This window comes from Strix uralensis, chromosome 1 (genome assembly GCF_047716275.1).
Source record: "Strix uralensis isolate ZFMK-TIS-50842 chromosome 1, bStrUra1, whole genome shotgun sequence".
In the NCBI taxonomy this organism is placed as follows: Eukaryota; Metazoa; Chordata; class Aves; order Strigiformes; family Strigidae; genus Strix; species Strix uralensis.
The window spans coordinates 83,896,977-83,916,460 of record NC_133972.1 but is presented as its reverse complement, the minus strand read 5'-3'; the positions used below and the strand labels follow the sequence as shown (position 1 = coordinate 83,916,460).

General features: G+C 43.0%; 1 protein-coding gene across 3 annotated transcripts in view; it reads left to right on the top strand.

Moving 5' to 3' along the window:
- Nucleotides 1-19,484, top strand: part of CDH20 (cadherin 20) — a 294,400-nt gene that overhangs the window by 257,372 nt on the left and 17,544 nt on the right. For all 3 annotated transcript variants that reach the window (XM_074873764.1, XM_074873749.1, XM_074873758.1), the window contains 5 exons: nucleotides 6,366-6,660; nucleotides 8,335-8,454; nucleotides 11,920-12,087; nucleotides 13,924-14,111; nucleotides 18,823-19,076. In XM_074873764.1, coding sequence (XP_074729865.1) covers nucleotides 6,366-6,660; nucleotides 8,335-8,454; nucleotides 11,920-12,087; nucleotides 13,924-14,111; nucleotides 18,823-19,076 — 1,025 coding nt within the window. The remainder of the gene's footprint in view (nucleotides 1-6,365; nucleotides 6,661-8,334; nucleotides 8,455-11,919; nucleotides 12,088-13,923; nucleotides 14,112-18,822; nucleotides 19,077-19,484) is intronic.

Genomic DNA, 19,484 nt, shown 5'->3' with positions numbered 1-19,484 from the left:
ACCGTTTCCCTAAGTGCCTTTACCTTATTTCTGGCAGTGAATTTATCCATATTCATTTCACTTCTGCTCCCAAGAGCTTTTGACCAGTGTCACCTTCATTTGAGAAGAATTTCTGTTTCAAGGGGCTGTCAATATATTTGCCTGTTTCAAAGAGATCTGCTGCATCAATCATCATCTGTAATTGAGGTAGTGTTAGAAAATCTGCAGTGATATTTCCAGGGACTCCTACAATGCCAAGGCAAAGCAAGGTTATATTGACATATGAGGATTAGGAAAGAAAGGGTTTGTGATCATGCTTCTGTCTGTGATCAAGTCAGCTGGAAGCTGAAATTCACAATCAAATTAAATAGTCATTTTCTCTTGAAAACAGACATTTCAATTCTTGTTTTCTGTAAATCTCTAGGGTCAGAGTATCTTCCTGATTACCACAGCTTGACCGCAGGTTAGTTCTGTGGACTACAGAGAAGTTCTTTCAGATTTAGAAGGGCACAGGGACAGCTCATTAAATCCATCCAAGAAGGTCCTACTTTTGGATCCCTTATACCCCAAGAACCCACACATCAGTACAGATATGTGCAAAATGGATCCCTAAGTTCACCCCATCCACTTGCTGGTATTTTGCATTCACTTTTCTGTAGCTCCTTGAGGAAGAAGCTGAGGTAAATCAGACCAGTGATGTCTGCCATCACAATCTGCCTCACTATAACCATCCTCCTTTTCTGTTTTCTGACTGTTTTTAAAGACTGAGTTGTTTAAAGTACTGACCCTGTTATTCAAAGGGTTATGGTCAGCATCAAGTTTGCTTCTAGTCTACACCAAGGTGATAAATCTGGAAGAAGTGGGGAGGGGGAGAGTTAGTGTGCTTAAGTGTTTGAACAATACAATTAAGATTTTACATGCCTAGAATATCAGATACTGCTATGATGAGTGCAGATGACGTATAGGTAGATATGAAAAATTAAGAACTAAGAAAGGATGTCAGAAAACAATTCCTACAGATTTCATTGCTTGTGTTTACATGATCAGAGCTCCTTCTTTCCTTCCAAACTATCCATCTGCAGAAAAAAAAATAAATCACATAACCACATTTTGGACTTGTATTTATCGTTCTACAACCCCATAGAGCTAAACAGTGTCCTCAGTCACACCAGTATAAATCAAAATGAATCCATGGGCTTTTAAAGACCTCCTCCTGATTTATCCCTGTGTGACTGACAGCAAGATGTGCTTGCCTTCCTCCCACAGCAATGGCATAACTAGTGACTGCTGCCAAATGAGACCTCATTAGTCTTCATTCATCTCTGTACCTAGCTTTTCAGTTCTTGATATCTCTATTGATTAAAGAAATTAATATTTGTTTTCATGCAATTCCCAGCTTTGGAACAAGGGCCAGACATATTATTTAACATACTGTTTCATCTGAAATGACTCCAGACTTGCACTGTGAGCTGAATTTTAGCTAAAACAAGTACCGGAAGAAACCGACTCATCTTCGTTTTAGACTTGATTGTGTCATCAGGAGCACAAAAACTTGGCACAGACAGCAGTGCTGTTGAGCTCGCTGTTGCTCAGCTCTGCTAAATGGGGGAAGCAGAGACGACTCTTCATGTCTGTGTCCACCACACAAAGGCTCAAGCTGCCGTGAGTGAGCTCTCTCCAGGACCGCCTACACCATGGCTGTGTTAGTATAGGGGCGCACAAGGGCTGATTAGCTCCCCATGGTTAACAGGGCCAATTAGTCCCACGCTCTGCTGAGCTGACATGGCTGAATATCTCTGAAGGCCTCCTAACTCTGCACTGGTCTGTGTAGACCAGACACCAGGGACTTCTGCTGTTAAAATGGGCCTTTGCAGGTCAAACATTTTGTCTTCCATCCCTGAACTAGGTGCAGAGCAGCCAGCCAAGCAGTGGGATGAACGCAGTGAAGGCTGCTGTGAGGGAAAGACTTCTCCTCATCTCATACAGCCAAAGGCATAGGCTCTTGGAAGAAGCTGCAGCCCACCATGATTCATGGCCCCGCCACATTCACGTTGCCTGTGTCTTAGGGATCCTTAGGAAAGGGGTCAGCAGGGAATAGTCTGTGGGCTGAATTAATTGTTCTGGCAGGCCAGAAGTTTTTAAGCCCAAATCACTCCAGACTGACTCAGAAATAGCTCTGGAAGGGCTTGTGCAGAGTGGGGTGGAGGTGCCGAAGGACTCCCAGGCTGCTAGCACCAGGCCTCCAAACAGCCCCTGGGTCCCACGCCTGGCCGGGCGGAGCCTCTTCTAACTGATACCACCCACAACACCCTGAAACATCCTGCTAGCCAGGCCTTGCTTTTATCCATCTGCTCTCTTCAAGGCCATGCAGAAGGAGAAAGTGCACAGCGTAGATCCAGTTGTATTTACTTCATACTCCCATAAGAGAGGAGCTCTTCTGATGCTCTTGTACAGCTGTTTCTGGCTAGCTGTGTATGACTGGAGCAACCCAAAAACCACCTTGACTTGAACCATAGGTCCAGACTTGCCTAATATGATTTTCAAGGCTGCTATTAAAAATGTACTTTCCTACATAACTATAAGGCAAGATGCAAAATATCTTCTGGACAGAGAAATGAAACTTCCTGAGGTGAAGTCAGTACAATTTTTGCTTTTCTCCAGTGCTCATGATCCTAATTTAAAGTCTTTTAGCTTCAGAGGGTTCCTGGTCCTGTCACTGATAAATACGAGCCTTCAACTTTCCTAGAGATAGCCATTATTGGCTAATAGGATGAACTAGGGAAACAAAGCCCCCACATTTGCTACAGCAGCTATTTTCCACATTCATCCAGCGGCCTAAACTTCATCAGTAATTGAACTGGGGACAGACTTCACCCCTTTGCTGTGTCAGAGACTCACTAACCCTGTTTCAAAGGAAAGAGGCATTTGAACCACAGGAGCTGAATGAGTGAATAAAATGCATCCTTTCTACAGACTATCACTGCAGATCAACCAAACTCAGTCATGCATCCTCACAAAAATGCCCTGCAGGTGCTACCTCCTTGGGGGTAGAGAAGGGAGAGCATGTCAAGGATGGAGTCACAGCCCGGTTAGCGGAGCTGCTCAAGTCCTCCCCTGAGCTGTCCTTGGCAGCACCACTCTCTTACACGTGCCCTTTGCTGGGAAATGTGTCTTTCAGATGCAGGTGTAGCCTCCTTGGTCTTTTGCACTATCCTCATCAAAAGAAGCAACCCAGGTTGACACAGTTAATAATTGCTCAGGAGTTATCAGCTTTATTTCTCCCATAGTTCATTCCTTAATGTGGAGGAGAAAGTATAAATTAATTACTCCTACTTCTGTGTCAGCCACACGGCAGCACAATTTATTGCACCACCTATAAAACAGCCAACTTAAAACTGGATCACCTTTCCAACACAGTGACTTCTACATATACCCCAAACTGCAGCATCCTGATATTGGGTTTGGTGTGATCAGTGGTGTGAGCTTCAGTCTCTTCAGACACCAAATTCTTTCAGATTTATTGCAGTCTGGCAGTTATGTCTTTTATGCTCTTTTTTGCTTTGTCTAGAAAGAGTAGGTTATATGAGAAGCTGTAAAAGTGATGCTAGCATTTCTTACTGCCTAGCCTTGGTTGAAACCCAATGTTTTTAACAAATCAGTTTAGACAGAGATCCTCTTGTACTCCCAAATTCTTATTAGCGTGCCATGTACATTCCTAGTTTGCTTCCTACACAACTGCATTCATTCCAAATAGGGCTTTGGACAGGTGGTGTAGTTTAACCCATGAGTTTGATTCCTTATCTTCTAAGTCTTTTGAACTTTTCCAAACACCGTCTGCTATTTTAAAAGATGCTTTCTTCTTTGTTTGTTTTGTTTTGTTTTGTCTTTTCCTTTTCATTTTCTCCTTTTTTCTGTTTCTTTTTAATTTTTCTTTGCTTTTGCCTTTTCTTTGACTTTGACTTCAACTTTGACTTCTTCTTTCTTTTTCTTATTTAAAGAGGACTTGTTGATGTTCCAAACCACATTTTCTTCCATCAGGTCTAACATCTGTATATGTCTCAGCAGTTGCATTCTCTCACTGACAGTACTGATGCACTCAAACAAATGCCCAAGATGTAGCTTAGTGGTTCTGAATCAATTCAAAAAGCTATAATAATGTCCTCCTTCCGGAAGCATCCTGTTTACTAGCTCTTACACTGATAATCTCTGAGTTATGGGTGTTTAGGGTAAATAATGACAGCCACTGTCTTTTTTTAAATTAATCACAAGATGGTGTTTCCTGAAGATATGCCAGTTTGAAGTCCTGGCGCCTGCATGTGAATTAATACACATGGCAGTCATCTAAATTTAACTGTTTGCCACTGCCAATTTTTTCTGGGCTTGTTCTTCCTCCATTTAGCTGATACATCACCTGAGAGCTGCCAGCATTTCTCCAAAAGACTAATGTCTCTCAGATGCGGTAGCCACTGCAGAGACCAGTGGCAAAGCGATGAAATGAAATATCAATGACCTGACACGGCAGTTGTCAAAAACTGTACCTTCAGCTCTTGCAGCCACTTGCAGTGCTGCTGCTCCTGCCACTTGGTGTCCCAGCAGTCACTAAGAGTCGATGGCCCACCTACATACAGACCTGTCTGCAGGGTGGGACATACCACAGAGATCCATACAGATCCCACCTCAGCTGAAATCAGTCTTACCCTAAAATCAGTAGGCCCAAGTTTTGTGTCGGTCATGTGCTGCACTCTGAGAGGCTAGTAAGGTAAATAACCTCCAGAGAATGAGCATCTTCCAAACAGTCTTTCAGCTCCCAAGTCAAGGGCACCAATGCCCTAAAACAGCCAAAGAGCTGTTCCACTGGCATTAGAAATGCTTAGGTCAGATAAGCCAATTTGTCCATAGTTTTCAGGGTGTTTTTAAATACCTTAGAGATGAGACTTCTTCTTTCTTTCTTGAGAGAATAGCCTGTAATCACATGCATCAAGTTTGACTTCTACTTTTCCACACAAATTATCCATTTCTATTTGGATTCTTACTTCAAATCCTACTGATCCTGTGTTCATATATTCAGTTTATTATTCCAAGATTATTCTCTCCAGTACAAATATTTACCTGTGTTTGGTCTCATCCTCCACAATTATTCCCATATGTCCTTTGAGCTCACGAAAGCATTAAACACACACTTAATTCTGACCATATTTCTTGAGATAATTAGCTCATGTATGCATTTTAAAATGTGCTTAACTGAATCCAGCCCACTTTGACCACTTTTTTTTATTATTATTTATCTCTTCTTTATTCATCTCTCAAAATGATAATCACACTGGAAAACAGCATTCACACCTGAACCATTCCTGAAAATCCCATTTTGATTATTGCACCTCAAGTCTATTGCTTTCCTGGCTTTTGGGACTGAACCAATATCATCTCTGGCCATTGGTCTTTATACTCTATTCCTCAAAAGCATGGCTGTTAAACATCTTCACAGTGTGAGTGAAATTAAGTGATTTGTTTGTCTTTTGATAGTCATTCCAGTATTTCATGGGAACCAGGTGTTTAACAGAATGGTAGTCCCCAGGATGATTTGTTTCTGGTTTAGATGATAATTAGCACTGCATTTACTTTTCTTCTGTTCTGTTGCATTCACAGCTATCTGTGGCTGCTCAGAACTAATTAGCAGTCATGCAATAAATCCATTTGCTAATTCCCTAGAAAATCTGGGATGCCTCTCTTCTCTATAGCCTGCCATGGACGCAATCAAATGTTCCTCGCTGCTTACCTTACCTACTGTTTGATAATAATTCTTTCCTGAAGATTTAAGGATCCAGCCTCATTTTTATTGCTAACATTTTCATGGGAAAAAAAAAAATATTCTGAATCATGACAGTTACTGAGTAGCTCTCCCATCCTGCTTTCTCCTTGATCCCAAAAAGGTTTGCCTTATCTGCCCCAACATTATGCTACCCCTGGAATATCTGACTCCTCTTAAGCCATGTGAGCAAGCACGGTCTGCAGCTTTGCTGACCTCACCTTATCCCAAGCCTGGCAGTAAGTCCTTCTCAATGGCCATTGCAACCAGGCAAAAAATAATTATTGTGTTGAGTGAGATTTCAAAAAGACACAGAGCCTGTTCCTGTTTGGGTGTCTCTGCCTTTTCTTCTGGCACAGCTGTGGATGCAGAAGTGGAAAGACAGGAGAGGGTTTTTAATTGCAACTCTGTGATACAGACTTTACTGAGTATTTGCCTCTTTCAGCAAAACAAGTTCATTAAAACCAGCTTGTGAGTCCCAACAGTGAGACCAAAATGCTCAGGATGCTCACGTGCTTAGTGTTTCTCAGCAGCTGCTTGCCCAGCTCGTGGTCTAATTGAATCCTGTTCCTTTCTGCAGCTCCACTCCGACATGGACAGGGGAGATGGTTCGATCAAATACATTCTCTCAGGAGAGGGAGCTGGCATTGTGTTTACAATTGATGATACGACAGGGGACATTCATGCCATTCAGCGACTGGACCGGGAAGAAAGGTCGCAGTACACCCTCAGAGCGCAGGCTCTGGACAGGCGAACGGGCCGGCCGATGGAACCAGAGTCAGAGTTCATCATCAAAATCCAAGACATCAATGACAATGAACCCAAGTTCCTGGATGGGCCTTACGTAGCCTCTGTTCCAGAAATGTCGCCTGTGGGTAAGACAGATTTTGTGGAATCTCTTCCCCTCTATAAGCAAATCAGAGATGGTCACCAAAACATAAATGCCCTGACTCCTTGGACTCAGCTTTTGCCCTTGTGCAGGAGCTGCAGGACAGGAGAGCTCCCCCTGGGATGCCTAAATGCCACAAAGGAGGGTTAGCAGGCTTCACACCACTGTCAGCTGGGCCCCTCTGAAAGAAACCATGCCACGGGAAGTGGGAGAGCTGAAAAAAGATGTAATTTGAACATGCCATCCTCAGTCAATTTGCAGTAACGTAGTGCCCCTTCTCCCCTGCTATCAGATGGTAGCAATTGTAATGACCATTAGACAACCATTACCATCCAGAAGATAACACATTTTTAGAAACCTATTCTAGTTCATACTAAGAGCTGAAATACTGTACTTGAAAATACGGAGACATGACAGTAATTATTAGCAGCTTTGCTCCTAATCCCTGTAAACTGCACTAAACACAGTTCAGTGGATCCCAAGATTCTGATATTGTTTGCTCTCCACTTTTAGAAAATGGGATCATGTCAAAGACAGTCCTGTTATTGCCATTCAGAAGACAAACAGCGGCCTTCCTACTTACACAAGTCAGGAGAAACCATTTCCATATAACAAATCCAAGAGTCACACAAAATACTGTTTTTCTGGACTTTTTTCTTTCTTTTGGAGCTGCTTATTGCTTTTTGGCTCTGTGACGTCATTACAGAGATAATAATACCATATAAATCTCATGTCCTGAAGTTACAGATATGCTTCAACTGCCCATTCTTCAATATTATGTTGACATAAAGCTAGAGACAAGCATCAAATACAAACGTTCTGTTCAGAAATAATATTTCTTAATGGTAGTGGCTAGCTTGAATTCATATTTATTTTCCAGGGCGTATCTAGTAACACTGGATTTGTTTCTAACACAAAACATTATGTGGAAGGCTAGATACATTCATAAAGGCATTGTCTGACATTTTAAGGAGTCAAAACACATATATTTGAAAAAGTTATGTCTTACCTTCTCCTTGTTCTTGATAAATTACATCACCTGCAAGCCATTATTAGCTTCAGAGGAAGCAGACCTTGAAAACCAATTGAAGAAAAGAAATATATGTGCATCCGTGGGGGCTCCAGAAGGCAATTCAGGAGGGTATAATCTCTAGGCCATGCAATGTAAACTGCAGTCTCACAGAGAGATTATCTCAGAGATACATCCCTTCATGCTCACTATTTGTGTACAATTTCTGTCCCTTAGTCAACATACAGCATCCATGGGCACACTACAGCAGTTCATGATTTATGTCAGCATAGCTATAGATCTTATTTGAGCTGCCTTTAAATAATACTTAAAATCAAGAAAAGGGGAAAAGAAGCAAGCGGTATATAACTACCAGTTCTCTGCAAACCCTAACAAAGTACTGGTAGCTCAGCAATTCTGTAGCTGTGGGCCATAGAGTTATATCTTGATGCATGATGAATTTATGCCTATTAATTCCTTTAGTACTAATGAGATACAAGTATGAGCAATAAGTAAAAGCACTATAAGCATCAAATAAAGAAGTTTGGTGTGGGAAAGCTCTTGTTAGGCATTTCAGTTTGTTTTGAACTGTGTACTTTTTATGCCAGCTCTTTATCCCACAAGGTCTTACCTGATGGGTTTTTTTGTCAGGCACCTCTGTTATCCAGGTGACAGCGACAGATGCTGATGACCCAACCTATGGGAACAGCGCAAGAGTAGTGTACAGTATTCTCCAAGGACAACCGTATTTCTCTGTGGACTCTCGGACAGGTATGTTATTTCATCAGGGAATGAGGCAGTGTGAAAACTGAAAGAAAAAGTTTCAAGCAGGAAGAAAAGGCAGTGCATCATGACTGTGGTCAGAGAAATGTATTTCTATGGCTTGGAGCCAAGATAGAGCAGCACCGTGTGAGGGTTAAAGCAAGACTGTGGTGACAAGCTCCAGAAGAAGGACATGCTTCTGCAATGATATATTCATCTGAATGACCATATTCGGCAGCTCAGGAAGTGGGTGGGTTTGATGCTGTAAATATTTTTGTTGACTTCTATTATTGCAACAAAGTCTTCAGCAGATCTAGTTGGTGACAAGGGTTAGTGGAAAAAAAGCAATCTATGAACCAACCAGGACTGGAAAGTGCAAGCTAAAGGATGCACTTATCTGGAGTAGTTTTACCTAAGGGTGTTCTGTTAATAACCTTAAATCTATCTATAGGACACCCTCTGTGTTTTGCTTTCTTTCTCGCTCTCTTTTTCTGTGTATATCCAAGGTTTATATTCAAAAGAGGAATCTGACAGGTTTTCACAGTTTCTGAAGGGCATCTGTAGTGCTAAGGTCAGAAACTCATGAGACGATAGCCACTGCTGAGCCCTAGGGGACAAAATAGAGAAAACACTGCATAGTCTACTTCTGAAAGTTAGCAGTTTATGGAGTAGGTGCTCTAGCCAAAGACAAACTTGTATGTGGCATGTTATTTCTTTAGGTCTTTACAATATAAATAAAACAGTAATGTTAATTTTGTAATCAGGTTATTGACCACAGACAAATAAGGGCATAATCATAGATCTGCTAAGTAATAAATGATTTCTAAGAAAGCAAAGCAGCAATATTCAGGGTCAGATCCAGGACAGATTTAACTGCTAGAGTGCAACTTAGAAGATAGGCCCTTAAGTCCAAAATCATGTACTTGACTGGTACTTAACCCAGAAAAGGTCTTTTTCTCCACTTACTAATTTCCCAGTCACTTAGACCTGCATCTCTGGACATGTCCAGAGCTGCTTCATCCTTTACAAGTGGGCAACAGGGCACCCATTTAGGCTAAGCGCAGTTGTGAGCCAGAAGCCGTTCCCCCATCACAGGCACAGGACTCTAAACGGCTTCCCCAGTGCAAACCCACCTGCAGGATTTGGTAACCCACAAAATGCAATTGCAGCTCTCACATTCTTCTAAAACAGAGCTAGAGCGTAAACGATCACCAGCTCCTTTATACTGATGGGTAGTGATTAAAGCACCCCATAGCGGGCAACCCATTTCAATACACTCCTCTGCTAGAAGCATGTGTGGCCCTTATCCTTCACTTCCGGACACAACGTCTTGGTTCCAGAAGTGCGCTTCTGTTCCTGTTCTGTCACTGGCCACACAGGTGCTGAACAAATGTATATGCGAAGGTACAACTTCAAAGGAAAGCTGAAAGCCTTCTCCTCCCTTTTTGCAGAATACTTTTACAGCATGTCCATAATCATATTCCCCTAGAAGGTAAAAAACATGGATTTAAATGCCCTCAGGCAGAGCAGGCAAAGGCCCCTGAGTCACCCACTTCCCAAGAAACCATCTGGCTGTTATAGAAAAGAAAGGACATCACCTCTGCTCTTTATTACTGTTTTTTTAAGAGAGCGAACCTCACTCAGTTGGGTAGAAGAAATGGCACCAGCACCTTTATTTTGGAACATCTGAGGATCTGAGCCTTTTGCATAGCCCTAAGGAAGTTTTTAAGGTTCATCACCATTGTCAGCATTTCCTTGCGGACGGGTTGTGCACAGCAGCATTGGAGGCTCCCTGCTCAGCATGGCTGCTCCCCTGGGTACCATTTGGAGGAGCATGAACCTCAACCTGGCTCTGAGTCCTAGTGTCCTGGACTGGCCCTCCTCTAGGGACCAGAGGCCCCAAACACAGGCATGGCAGAGCCTGGCTTTTAGGCACTGATGTATTTTTTTAAATCTAGCCTGTTCTGTGTTAAGGACAAGCCAAGAGTGGATATTCCCTATAAAGTGTTCATATATGGAGAAAATACTTCCCAAAATGCTAAGCATTTTCATATCTTGTTTATATCCACGGGAGTTGAGGAGCTACAGCATTTAACAGGAGTCACTCAACTTTGCAGAATGAGACTCTTAAGGACTGCATGTAGCAAGATTAAAATAGCGCACTGTGAATTGTTCAGTACAGTATTTCTTCCCTTCTACATACAGTGATAATTGCCAATGCAATATCTTTTTACTGCTTTTTTATTAAACCCATACATTGTCTTCCTGCTAAAAATAAAGACTAAATGCAGATCACTCAAGTTAATAGCGTCCTGATGTGCAAGTACTGCATGTTGAGCCGTGCGACAGGGATGGTGCCTGGGCCTGACACATACTTGCCCCCACACAGGAGGGCACCCCAGATGTGTCACAGCCCGTGTCTGGCAAGGGCCGTTCATGCCCTAGAAAGCGTCCCCTTGGCAGTACGTCCCCTGGGCTGCATCACCAGCCACCGGTGCTCTCCTGAGAGGTGAGGAATGGCTCTCCCTGGCAGGACTGGAGGCGTGAGGGCTCTCAAACGTAGGCCTGTGTCCCTCCGCCCTGGCAGGCAGACGTGGGGAAGGGCAGGAAAAGGAAAGGAGTGCGCTCACCAACAGGCCCAACGCCCAAGGGGGAAGGAAGAGGAACAGCCAAACCCTGAGGCCGACACCCGACAAGCTCGGGTGAGGCGAGGCCAGCGAGGCAGGCAGAGGCCGGGGACGGCGGGATTGGGCCCTCGGCAAGGGCCGCTTCCCCGGCGGCCCCGGCAGCGCTGCCCGGGCCGGCTCCTCGCAGCCGCCGTCGGAGAGGTGCTGCTGCCACCTCATGTCCTCTTGCAGTAGTGTTACCCCGAAGGAAAGGGACGCTCGGCAGGGTGGGGGGAGCAGGGTGACCACCCCCCGCCGCCCCTCCCGGGGCGGGAGCAACCGGCCCGAACCAGCGGTGGCTCCCCAGATTCTGCTCGCGTAGCCCTCAGCCTGCGGCCCGAAGGACCCGAGCAAAGCTCATGTGGGTTTATGTCAGGTTGCCTCCAGGACTGCGTGGGTAGAGACACTCTGGAAAACTCGTCTGTCTTCATACAGCTTTTAACTAATCACGTCCACCTTTTGTCCGGACAGAATTAGCCTGAGCAGGGCCTTAATTCAGCGTAGCATGCTCTGTTCCCGACACGCTTCTCCAGCTCCTTTGGAAGGCAACATTTTAATTTTGAACAGCCAGCCTGCCCCAGAGGTGATGCGTTTTAACTGGGCTTCTTTAGAATTCACACCTTCTGTTAACCTAGATTTAATTCGAGTGAGTTTTGTTCTGGCAGGAAAGGTGAGACTGAATTCAGAGTCTGGTCTCGTTCTTGACACAGGGAATGGAATGCAGGAACAAGAGCTCTCCACCTTGTTTGTGTACTTTCTAACTGCCATTTCTTTTGTTTCCAAAACCCCTTTCCCCCCCCAATCTCAGGCTTAATTAGAACAGCTCTGATGAACATGGACCGAGAAGCAAAAGAATATTATGAAGTGATTATCCAGGCCAAGGATATGGGTGGACAGCTGGGAGGATTAGCTGGAACAACCACAGTCAACATCACTCTCTCTGATGTCAATGACAATCCACCCAGATTTCCACAGAGTGAGTACCAGCTGCACCAGGATGTGGTGGCTGAGTTGTATGGCTGCTCTTTACTCTCATTACAGCCATTTTCATACTTGGGAGAGTGACAATTAGAGATGGGCAGAATTTCAGATCGATGAAGGAACTTTCTTTCAGAAAAATGTCAAAATGGAGCATTCACCACCTTGTCTTTCTGAAGAGATTTCTGACCTCCAAAATCATCAAAGACAACACTTTTTTTAAAAAGGGTGGGAAATTAATTTACAGGAAAAGGAAGGATCTTTTGTGTTCCTAGACTGCTCATGGCCGTTGCCTTTGGCTGCTAATTGCTGCCCTGATTCTCTTTTCATCCTATCTCCAAAAGGATGCCTGTCAAATCAGGGACATGTGGCAGTGCTGGAAGTTGAAAGATAATTCATTCAACACTCCAGCCAGGCCGCTGCAGGGGAGCGTCTGGTAACTGTGCTGCCAATATAGAGTGCACTGTCATACAGGCTGCTCTCCAGGAAAGGTTCATCTAAACCTTGGCAATATACAGTTAAATCCTACGATATGCAACAGCCACAGTTAATGGAATGCAAAAATAGGCAACTCCAATCATCAGAAACACTACTAAGTTAATTTCAAAGCAAGATTTGCAATATTTTGTTCTTTTTCAAATTTTTTTAGATCAAATTTATCTACATAATTCTACATAACTGTTAAAAATCTGAAAGAAACTCTTCCAGCTTGATTGAACTAACTCTTTCAAGGGATATACTTTTTTTTTTTTTAAGAAAGCTGATTCTTTTGGTGATGTACATAAGTCTCAAGCCATTTTGGTTTTTCCATTTTTCTCATCTAGCTGAGAAATGAAAACTCCTGCAGTTCTTTTTGTTACTATTCTTCTCCATCTGTTTTACCATGTTGCACTGCTATATCAAAGCCTTCCACTAATATCGGCAGTAAGCCTCAACTTCCACTTTTCTTCTTCTGTCAGAGCAACTTGTTGAACACACCATTGCCAATCTTGTTTTGAAAGTGGCATGAATTGTAACTGTTTGATGTCGAACTCTTGATTAAGAAAAATGAGAATAGATCAAACCCCATCCTTGCTGTTATTCTGTCTTACAAAGCTCAATAATTGGTGGAGTCAACAGAGAGAGCAGCAAGGAAGGTTGAACATAAAGTATAATGGCAGAGAAGTATTTTAGATACAACATTTAGATTTTTAAAACACACTTCTAAAATAGCAGCTCTCTCTTTCCCAGGCATGCTGCTAAGCAAATTAGTGATGTACCAAATGTGCTCAAGGCAGGGTTTGTAGGGAGAGGTAGTATATTTTAATAGAGTAACTGGTAAATTTGGAAGAAACAGGCAAGCTTCTGAGCTCTCAAAGCCTTGTTCAGGGCTGAAAAGAAGTTTGTATGGACTTGAGAAAGGATTTGTGGTGCTCAAAACTTGTGTGTTTATTCCCACTGTACAAGCTGATCTAATAAAAGATGCCTGTCCTATTAAATCTGTTTCATATCCTGCTTTATATCATAGCTGCAACAGCACTAGTGTTAATTGCCCTATTTTTCTAGTTGAAGTTCCCATTTTCAGGTATATTGCTGTTTTGAGAAGAAACTGTTGAACAGACCTGTTGATATGACAAACACCTAAATAAAACTTTCCCAGGCAATTCAGTCAGGCTGTGGCTTTTTAAAGGAAATCACACCACTGTTGCAGCTTTGGGAAAGGTACTAGAGACTCCCTGCAGGCTGTGCAGTATTGTGGCCTGCCCTGCTCTACTCTTTGCATTGCTGTGCAGTTTCTGGTTCCTTTTCACAGCCTGTTTTTTGCTCCCCTCTTTCTCTCTGCTGCTTGTGCCAGAGCATTATCAGATGAGTGTGCTGGAGTCTGCTCCCATCAGCTCCACTGTGGGCCGCGTGGTTGCTAAAGACCTGGATGAAGGCATTAATGCGGAGATGAAATACAGCCTTGTGGATGGAGACGGACTGGATGTCTTTGATATTAACACTGATCCTAATTACCAAGTTGGCATCATAACTGTGAGAAAGGTAGTAAAGTTTCCTTTGTGTAGTAATTTATATGGCTAACAGTCCTGGTTACATTTTATGTGTGCAATATTCCCTTATGCCTGTAGCAACTTGGTTCCCATTACATGACAGTAGCCCCTTTTCTGCTATAAAGCACAATTTCTTTAACATTCATTGCTAAAATATGAAAGCAGACTGTGTTCCTAGGAGCAACCTTTAAAAAGTGGGGACAGCATTAGCATAAACATGTCTTTTGCCACCAAAGGAATGTTCTGATTCACTATTTCTCTATTTAAATATTCTCTGTAGCTTAATTATCCTACAATGCAAGAAATTAGATCAATATTTGCATTTGAACTGTACACATTTTTCACTCCGGTGTCCCACAAACAATAATAAAGCATGCCTTAGAATTATTTATAAACCAATAAAACCCAGGCAGTTTTTTTTTAATTGCTGCTTGAAGATCCATAAATGCTAATTAGGGTAGAAGAAGCTGTCTCTAAAATGGCAGCTGTGAAACTGCTAGTACTCTGTACCGCAGGCTGTGCAGAAAGGCATAGAGTATTTTGCTTAGACTCCCTGCTATAGGATATTTATTCTACGATCTTACATAAATGCTAGAAGTTCAATTCTGTTTCTAGGTTATGAAATTGTAACCATATTTCTGCCTAAGCATATCTAGTGTACTAATAAGGAAGTATAGTCTCCATTTAAATAGCCTGAGACTAAATTGTGCAATAAAATGGAACAACACATGGGAGAGATTTGACCCTGCAAGCCTCTATGCCCTACAGCAAAGCATTTAAGAATGTATTTATGGTCACCTTTCTCCAACTTCTGTTTATGCACACTAGTCCCTAAAGTTAAGCATGTTTGCTGGAATGAAATAGATGTTGAGTGAAAATTCTAATGTAATTTTTCACTCATTTATTGATGAAAGAAGACAGTTTCTTTGGAGTAAATGTGTCAATAAGCTTGACTTTTGTGATTATGAATACAGTTTTACTAGATGTTCATGTATGTCAGGAGGAGGAGTTATAAAAATTTATGGCATCAATCATACCAGATATATACTGGCATCAGGTACATACTGCTCAATCCATCTACTGTACATAAATGTAAAATTCTATATATGCCTGTAGCTTTTTGTTATGATTATCAGCAGCCAAACATTAGGAAAGTTGTCCTTTGGATCCACTCAACTAAAAACAATAAATTAAAAAAAATCAACTGGTGTTGACAGAAAAGGATATCAAAATGGGGAGAAGGGGATAGAGAATTTCTAAACCCACAATGAAATCTTATTTGAAAGAAATCAAAACTTTCCTTTTCATTTTTCTAGACAGATTTCCCAAACAAAATAACTAGCACTAATTCTGCTTCTATCACGGACATCAAAAAGTCAGAATTTACAGTTACAGATAAGACCACTGCTTGAGGTCTTGTGGCCACTTATCTCAGCCCACTAATCCCACCAAATATTGAGGACCTCCTGAAGAGTTACAGCTCCTTCAAAGCTCTGAGACTTCAAAGCCTGTGAGGCTGATACTCACCCTGGTGACAGCCTCCCCTTTCTCCCTGCCTCCCCTTTTGGGCTGCCCATAGGAGGCAGGGCGATGGGTTACCCAGCCAGCATGGAGCCCAGCGCCCAGGAGAGCCCTGCGCTGCCCTCCTCCCCAGCCACTGCCCACTCGGCAGCTCTTGTTAAATCCCTCTTGCCTGGCACACCTCTCGGTGCCTGCCTCAGCACCAGGGGCAGGAGGACGAGGACAAGGAGAGATTTCCATGGGTTGCCTCTTTTCTCAGCTGTGTTTTGCAGCGTTCTCGGTTCGCAGGAGAAGGCAACCTGCTTACCCTCCCCATGAGACCGGTGTTGGAAAGAGGCTTGAACGCACCTGTAGAAGACAAATCTGATGGGGGCAGGGGGGCAGGCAGTGGTGTTGAGGCATCAGCACATGAGAGGATCAGGAGGGAAAGCCATGGTTGCTGATGAAGGAGTCCAAAGCAAACTGAGGGTGTCTGAAGTCAGAAGCATCAAAACTGTGATGGCCTTGCACACTTGTTTGATTTTCTCATTTTTTCTAACTTAAGTGATTAAGTCTTTTCCTAATGCAGTTGGGTTTTATAGTTACTAAGTGTTTCTGTGATTCAACGGCTCTTTTTATAACTTAGCTTTTTAGTGTACATGCAATGTTTCTCACACGGTTTTCTTCACATGAGAAACCATGAGATATAATGGCCTCCTTCTTAGTATATGTTTTAGGCAGCTTTGCATTGCACATTCCTTGCCAGATGGACAATAAGTGTTGCTTGGTCATGTAAATATATTTTATTGCTATTTTTACAATGCATAAATATGCAACTGGTAGACTATAATGACTCTGCAGTAATGGGTAATATGTTTGTAGATCTAGCCAAATCCTTGCTGACAAGTGCTATGCCCACAGTAGTCACTGATTCACCAGGTGGAATTAAAGGCAGCATGAGCAAGTTTCAGATCATCTGTTTGTGCCTGCTGCCACAGGTTGCACAGTTCATATCGCGTCACTGCACAGCATCTCCAGTAATACTGGACCATCATCTCCCCCAGCACAAGAAAACCAGTTCCCATTCCAGTCTTCATTCCTCACCCCCATGTACTAAATGCTGAGTGAGTTTTAGTTCTATAATTTCAAGAACTGCAGTCTTTCATCAGACATTCCTATGCAGGACATCACTACAGGTAATTTTACTGTGACCGCGCGAGCTTTTGTATGTCACTGCAGTGTTTCCACTTCTGAAGAAAGAAGCTGTTGTGGCAGTAGACAAGTACTGAAGCCACCACTGAATTCAGGGAGTGTCTTGAGGCCCATAGTATACACTCTGCCATGCCCAAGCCTGTGAAATTTCTGCTGATGTTGCTTAAACTAATACACATCTCATGGCTGCAGAATTGGCCGGCTGCACTATTGAGTGGGGCAGAAAAGACATGGGTTATGACTGGCCGAGAGGGACTTCACTGCTACAGTAATGCTCTTCACACCTTTGGCTTCCAGTTGCTTTTGGCATTCTCCTTCTCTGTTTTCCTGCCCATCTCTTTGCCCCCGTCTGGTGGTAGGCCTTCAAAATGAAAGGGCTGAACGGGAAAAGCATAAGGTGTTGGATAGGAACAGCAGTGATCCTACTGTAGCCTGTGTGTGGTGGTTCCACACATGGTGCTCAAATCCCTATGTATGAATAAAGCCACATGTTTTGAAAGCCATTCATGTAACAAAAAGGAGTATGTCCCACTGGCAACCCTGAGAATTGGGCCATTTCTTTCCTGGTACAAAGTTTGTCTTGCTCAAGTTCTGTGCCAGCTAAGGGGATCCAGTTGTGCTGGTTTTCAGCATTAAAACTCCCCAGGTTATACAAGTAAAGCATTGTGACCATTTACCCACAGCACAACTGCTTGTAACTTCTAACTGCAACTTAGCAAGTATGGCTGTGTCCTCTGTAAGGTGTACTTCATCTGATGAAAATTTTTTTTATATTTTGGACTGATCCTTCCATACTGTCTTTCTGGTTTGTCAGATGCTTTTAGTCATCTCTTATCGAGACTGGTAAACTGCACGTTAAATATGAAATTCTCCACTTATTTCTAATCAGGATTTGGAGAGACCCTATTTTCTTCAGAGATGTGTGAAAAGAAGAGAGAAAGGAGATGAAAAATTTATTTATTGAAAGGTTCAGTGTCAGCATTAATTATTTCTGTATCCATGTTCACCAAATAAGTAGTTTTACCTAGATAAGAAATGAAATTCATGAAACTACTACAAAAGGAGGCTGACCCCCCCCTTTCTCCATTATCTCAGGAAAGAAAAGAAAAAAGAAAAAAGAAAGAGCCATTCCCACTCCCTGTTCCAAATAATACTTGAGTATTTCATGCCAAGTGGAAGAGCTCCTGCAGGAAGAGGTCAGGGGTACCTCATAATGCTTTGAAATTAAACTGTTCTCTAGGCAGGGGAGGAGATTAAGATCCTAGCACTCAGCACACCTGGATTTTGAACCTGTGTGTAAGATACTTACTGAGAGGAGGTGAAAAACCCCACTTTTAGGAAGGGTGATAAAAACTGCAACAGGATCCCGCAAGAGAGGCTGACTGTGTCCCCTGCTCCCACTGGAGCCCTTTAGCAGCTTGGCAGGCAGGGCTCTCTGGAGACGAGACTCTGATCTCTTCAGGGAGAAAAGAGGATGCTAACTGGGACCTCCACCTCATGTGTGAACATCCTTGTCCCTGCTACCAGGACCCATTTTGGAGGAACCAACTCTTTGCATCTTTACTTTATTTTCAGGTGCTCCCATACTGTCTGTTTCTGCCTGGTTTCTCCTCAGAGTGGCATGAAGCTCACTGTGTGAATCACAACTCAATGATGGTGTGGCCGCTTTTATTTTCATTTCAGCAAGAAGAATGAAAGAATATGTATTCTGAAGTGATCTGCAAATATTTCTCCTGGCTTTTTCAGTTCAACTGTCAAATTGTAAAAAGAAAAAAAAAATATGTAGACAGTGCCATTTCTAATACTACTGTCACTTAATGCTTTGTCTCCATCTGCAAATATTTAGTTACCCTTATGATTAAGAATCATAGTAAAGATTTATTTTAAAAAAGAAGCATCAGTTTACATCTTTTACTTCTGAAAATTAAAATTATATGGCCTAAATGATAGGGCTCAGTGTGCCTAATGCTAGATATATTTTTTCTCCTCAGCCTTTAAGTTTTGAGAGCAAGAAAAGCTACACCTTGAAAGTAGAGGGTGCCAACCCCCACCTGGAAATGCGGTTCCTGAACCTGGGTCCCTTCCGCGACACCACCACCGTCCACATCAGCGTAGAGGATGTGGATGAACCTCCTGTGTTTGAGCCCAGCTTCTACTTTGTGGAAGTGCCCGAGGATGTGGAGATTGGAACCACCATACAGATCATTTCTGCCAGGGACCCAGATGTGACCAACAACTCCATCAGGTCTGTCCTCTCTCTGTGTGTTCCCCCAGGAGCGCTCCCTGGTACATCAGGTTGGTGGCGGTGATGGGGCTGAAACAGCGCTGGTGGTAGAGACTCTCTATTTTTAACCAGTAGTAGTTGTCAGTGGGTTTATTCAAACCAGATCTCACACACAGAGGGGCTCTGCTACGGCTGTCAAACCAATGCAGGAGCTCACCCTTGTCTTTTCTGTGGTATGGAGGACATCTGCATCTAGCATTGCAATGAACTGGTCAGGCGTGTCCTGATAGCATACATTAAAAACAAATCCTGGACTCTCATGCCTTTGCTGGCACAAAACCTGACAGCATTGCTGAGAATCTGCTGCCATACTGAGGGGAAGGTAATCAACTCGCTTCTCCTTACCCCTGCTTCTATTTCAAAGCCTGC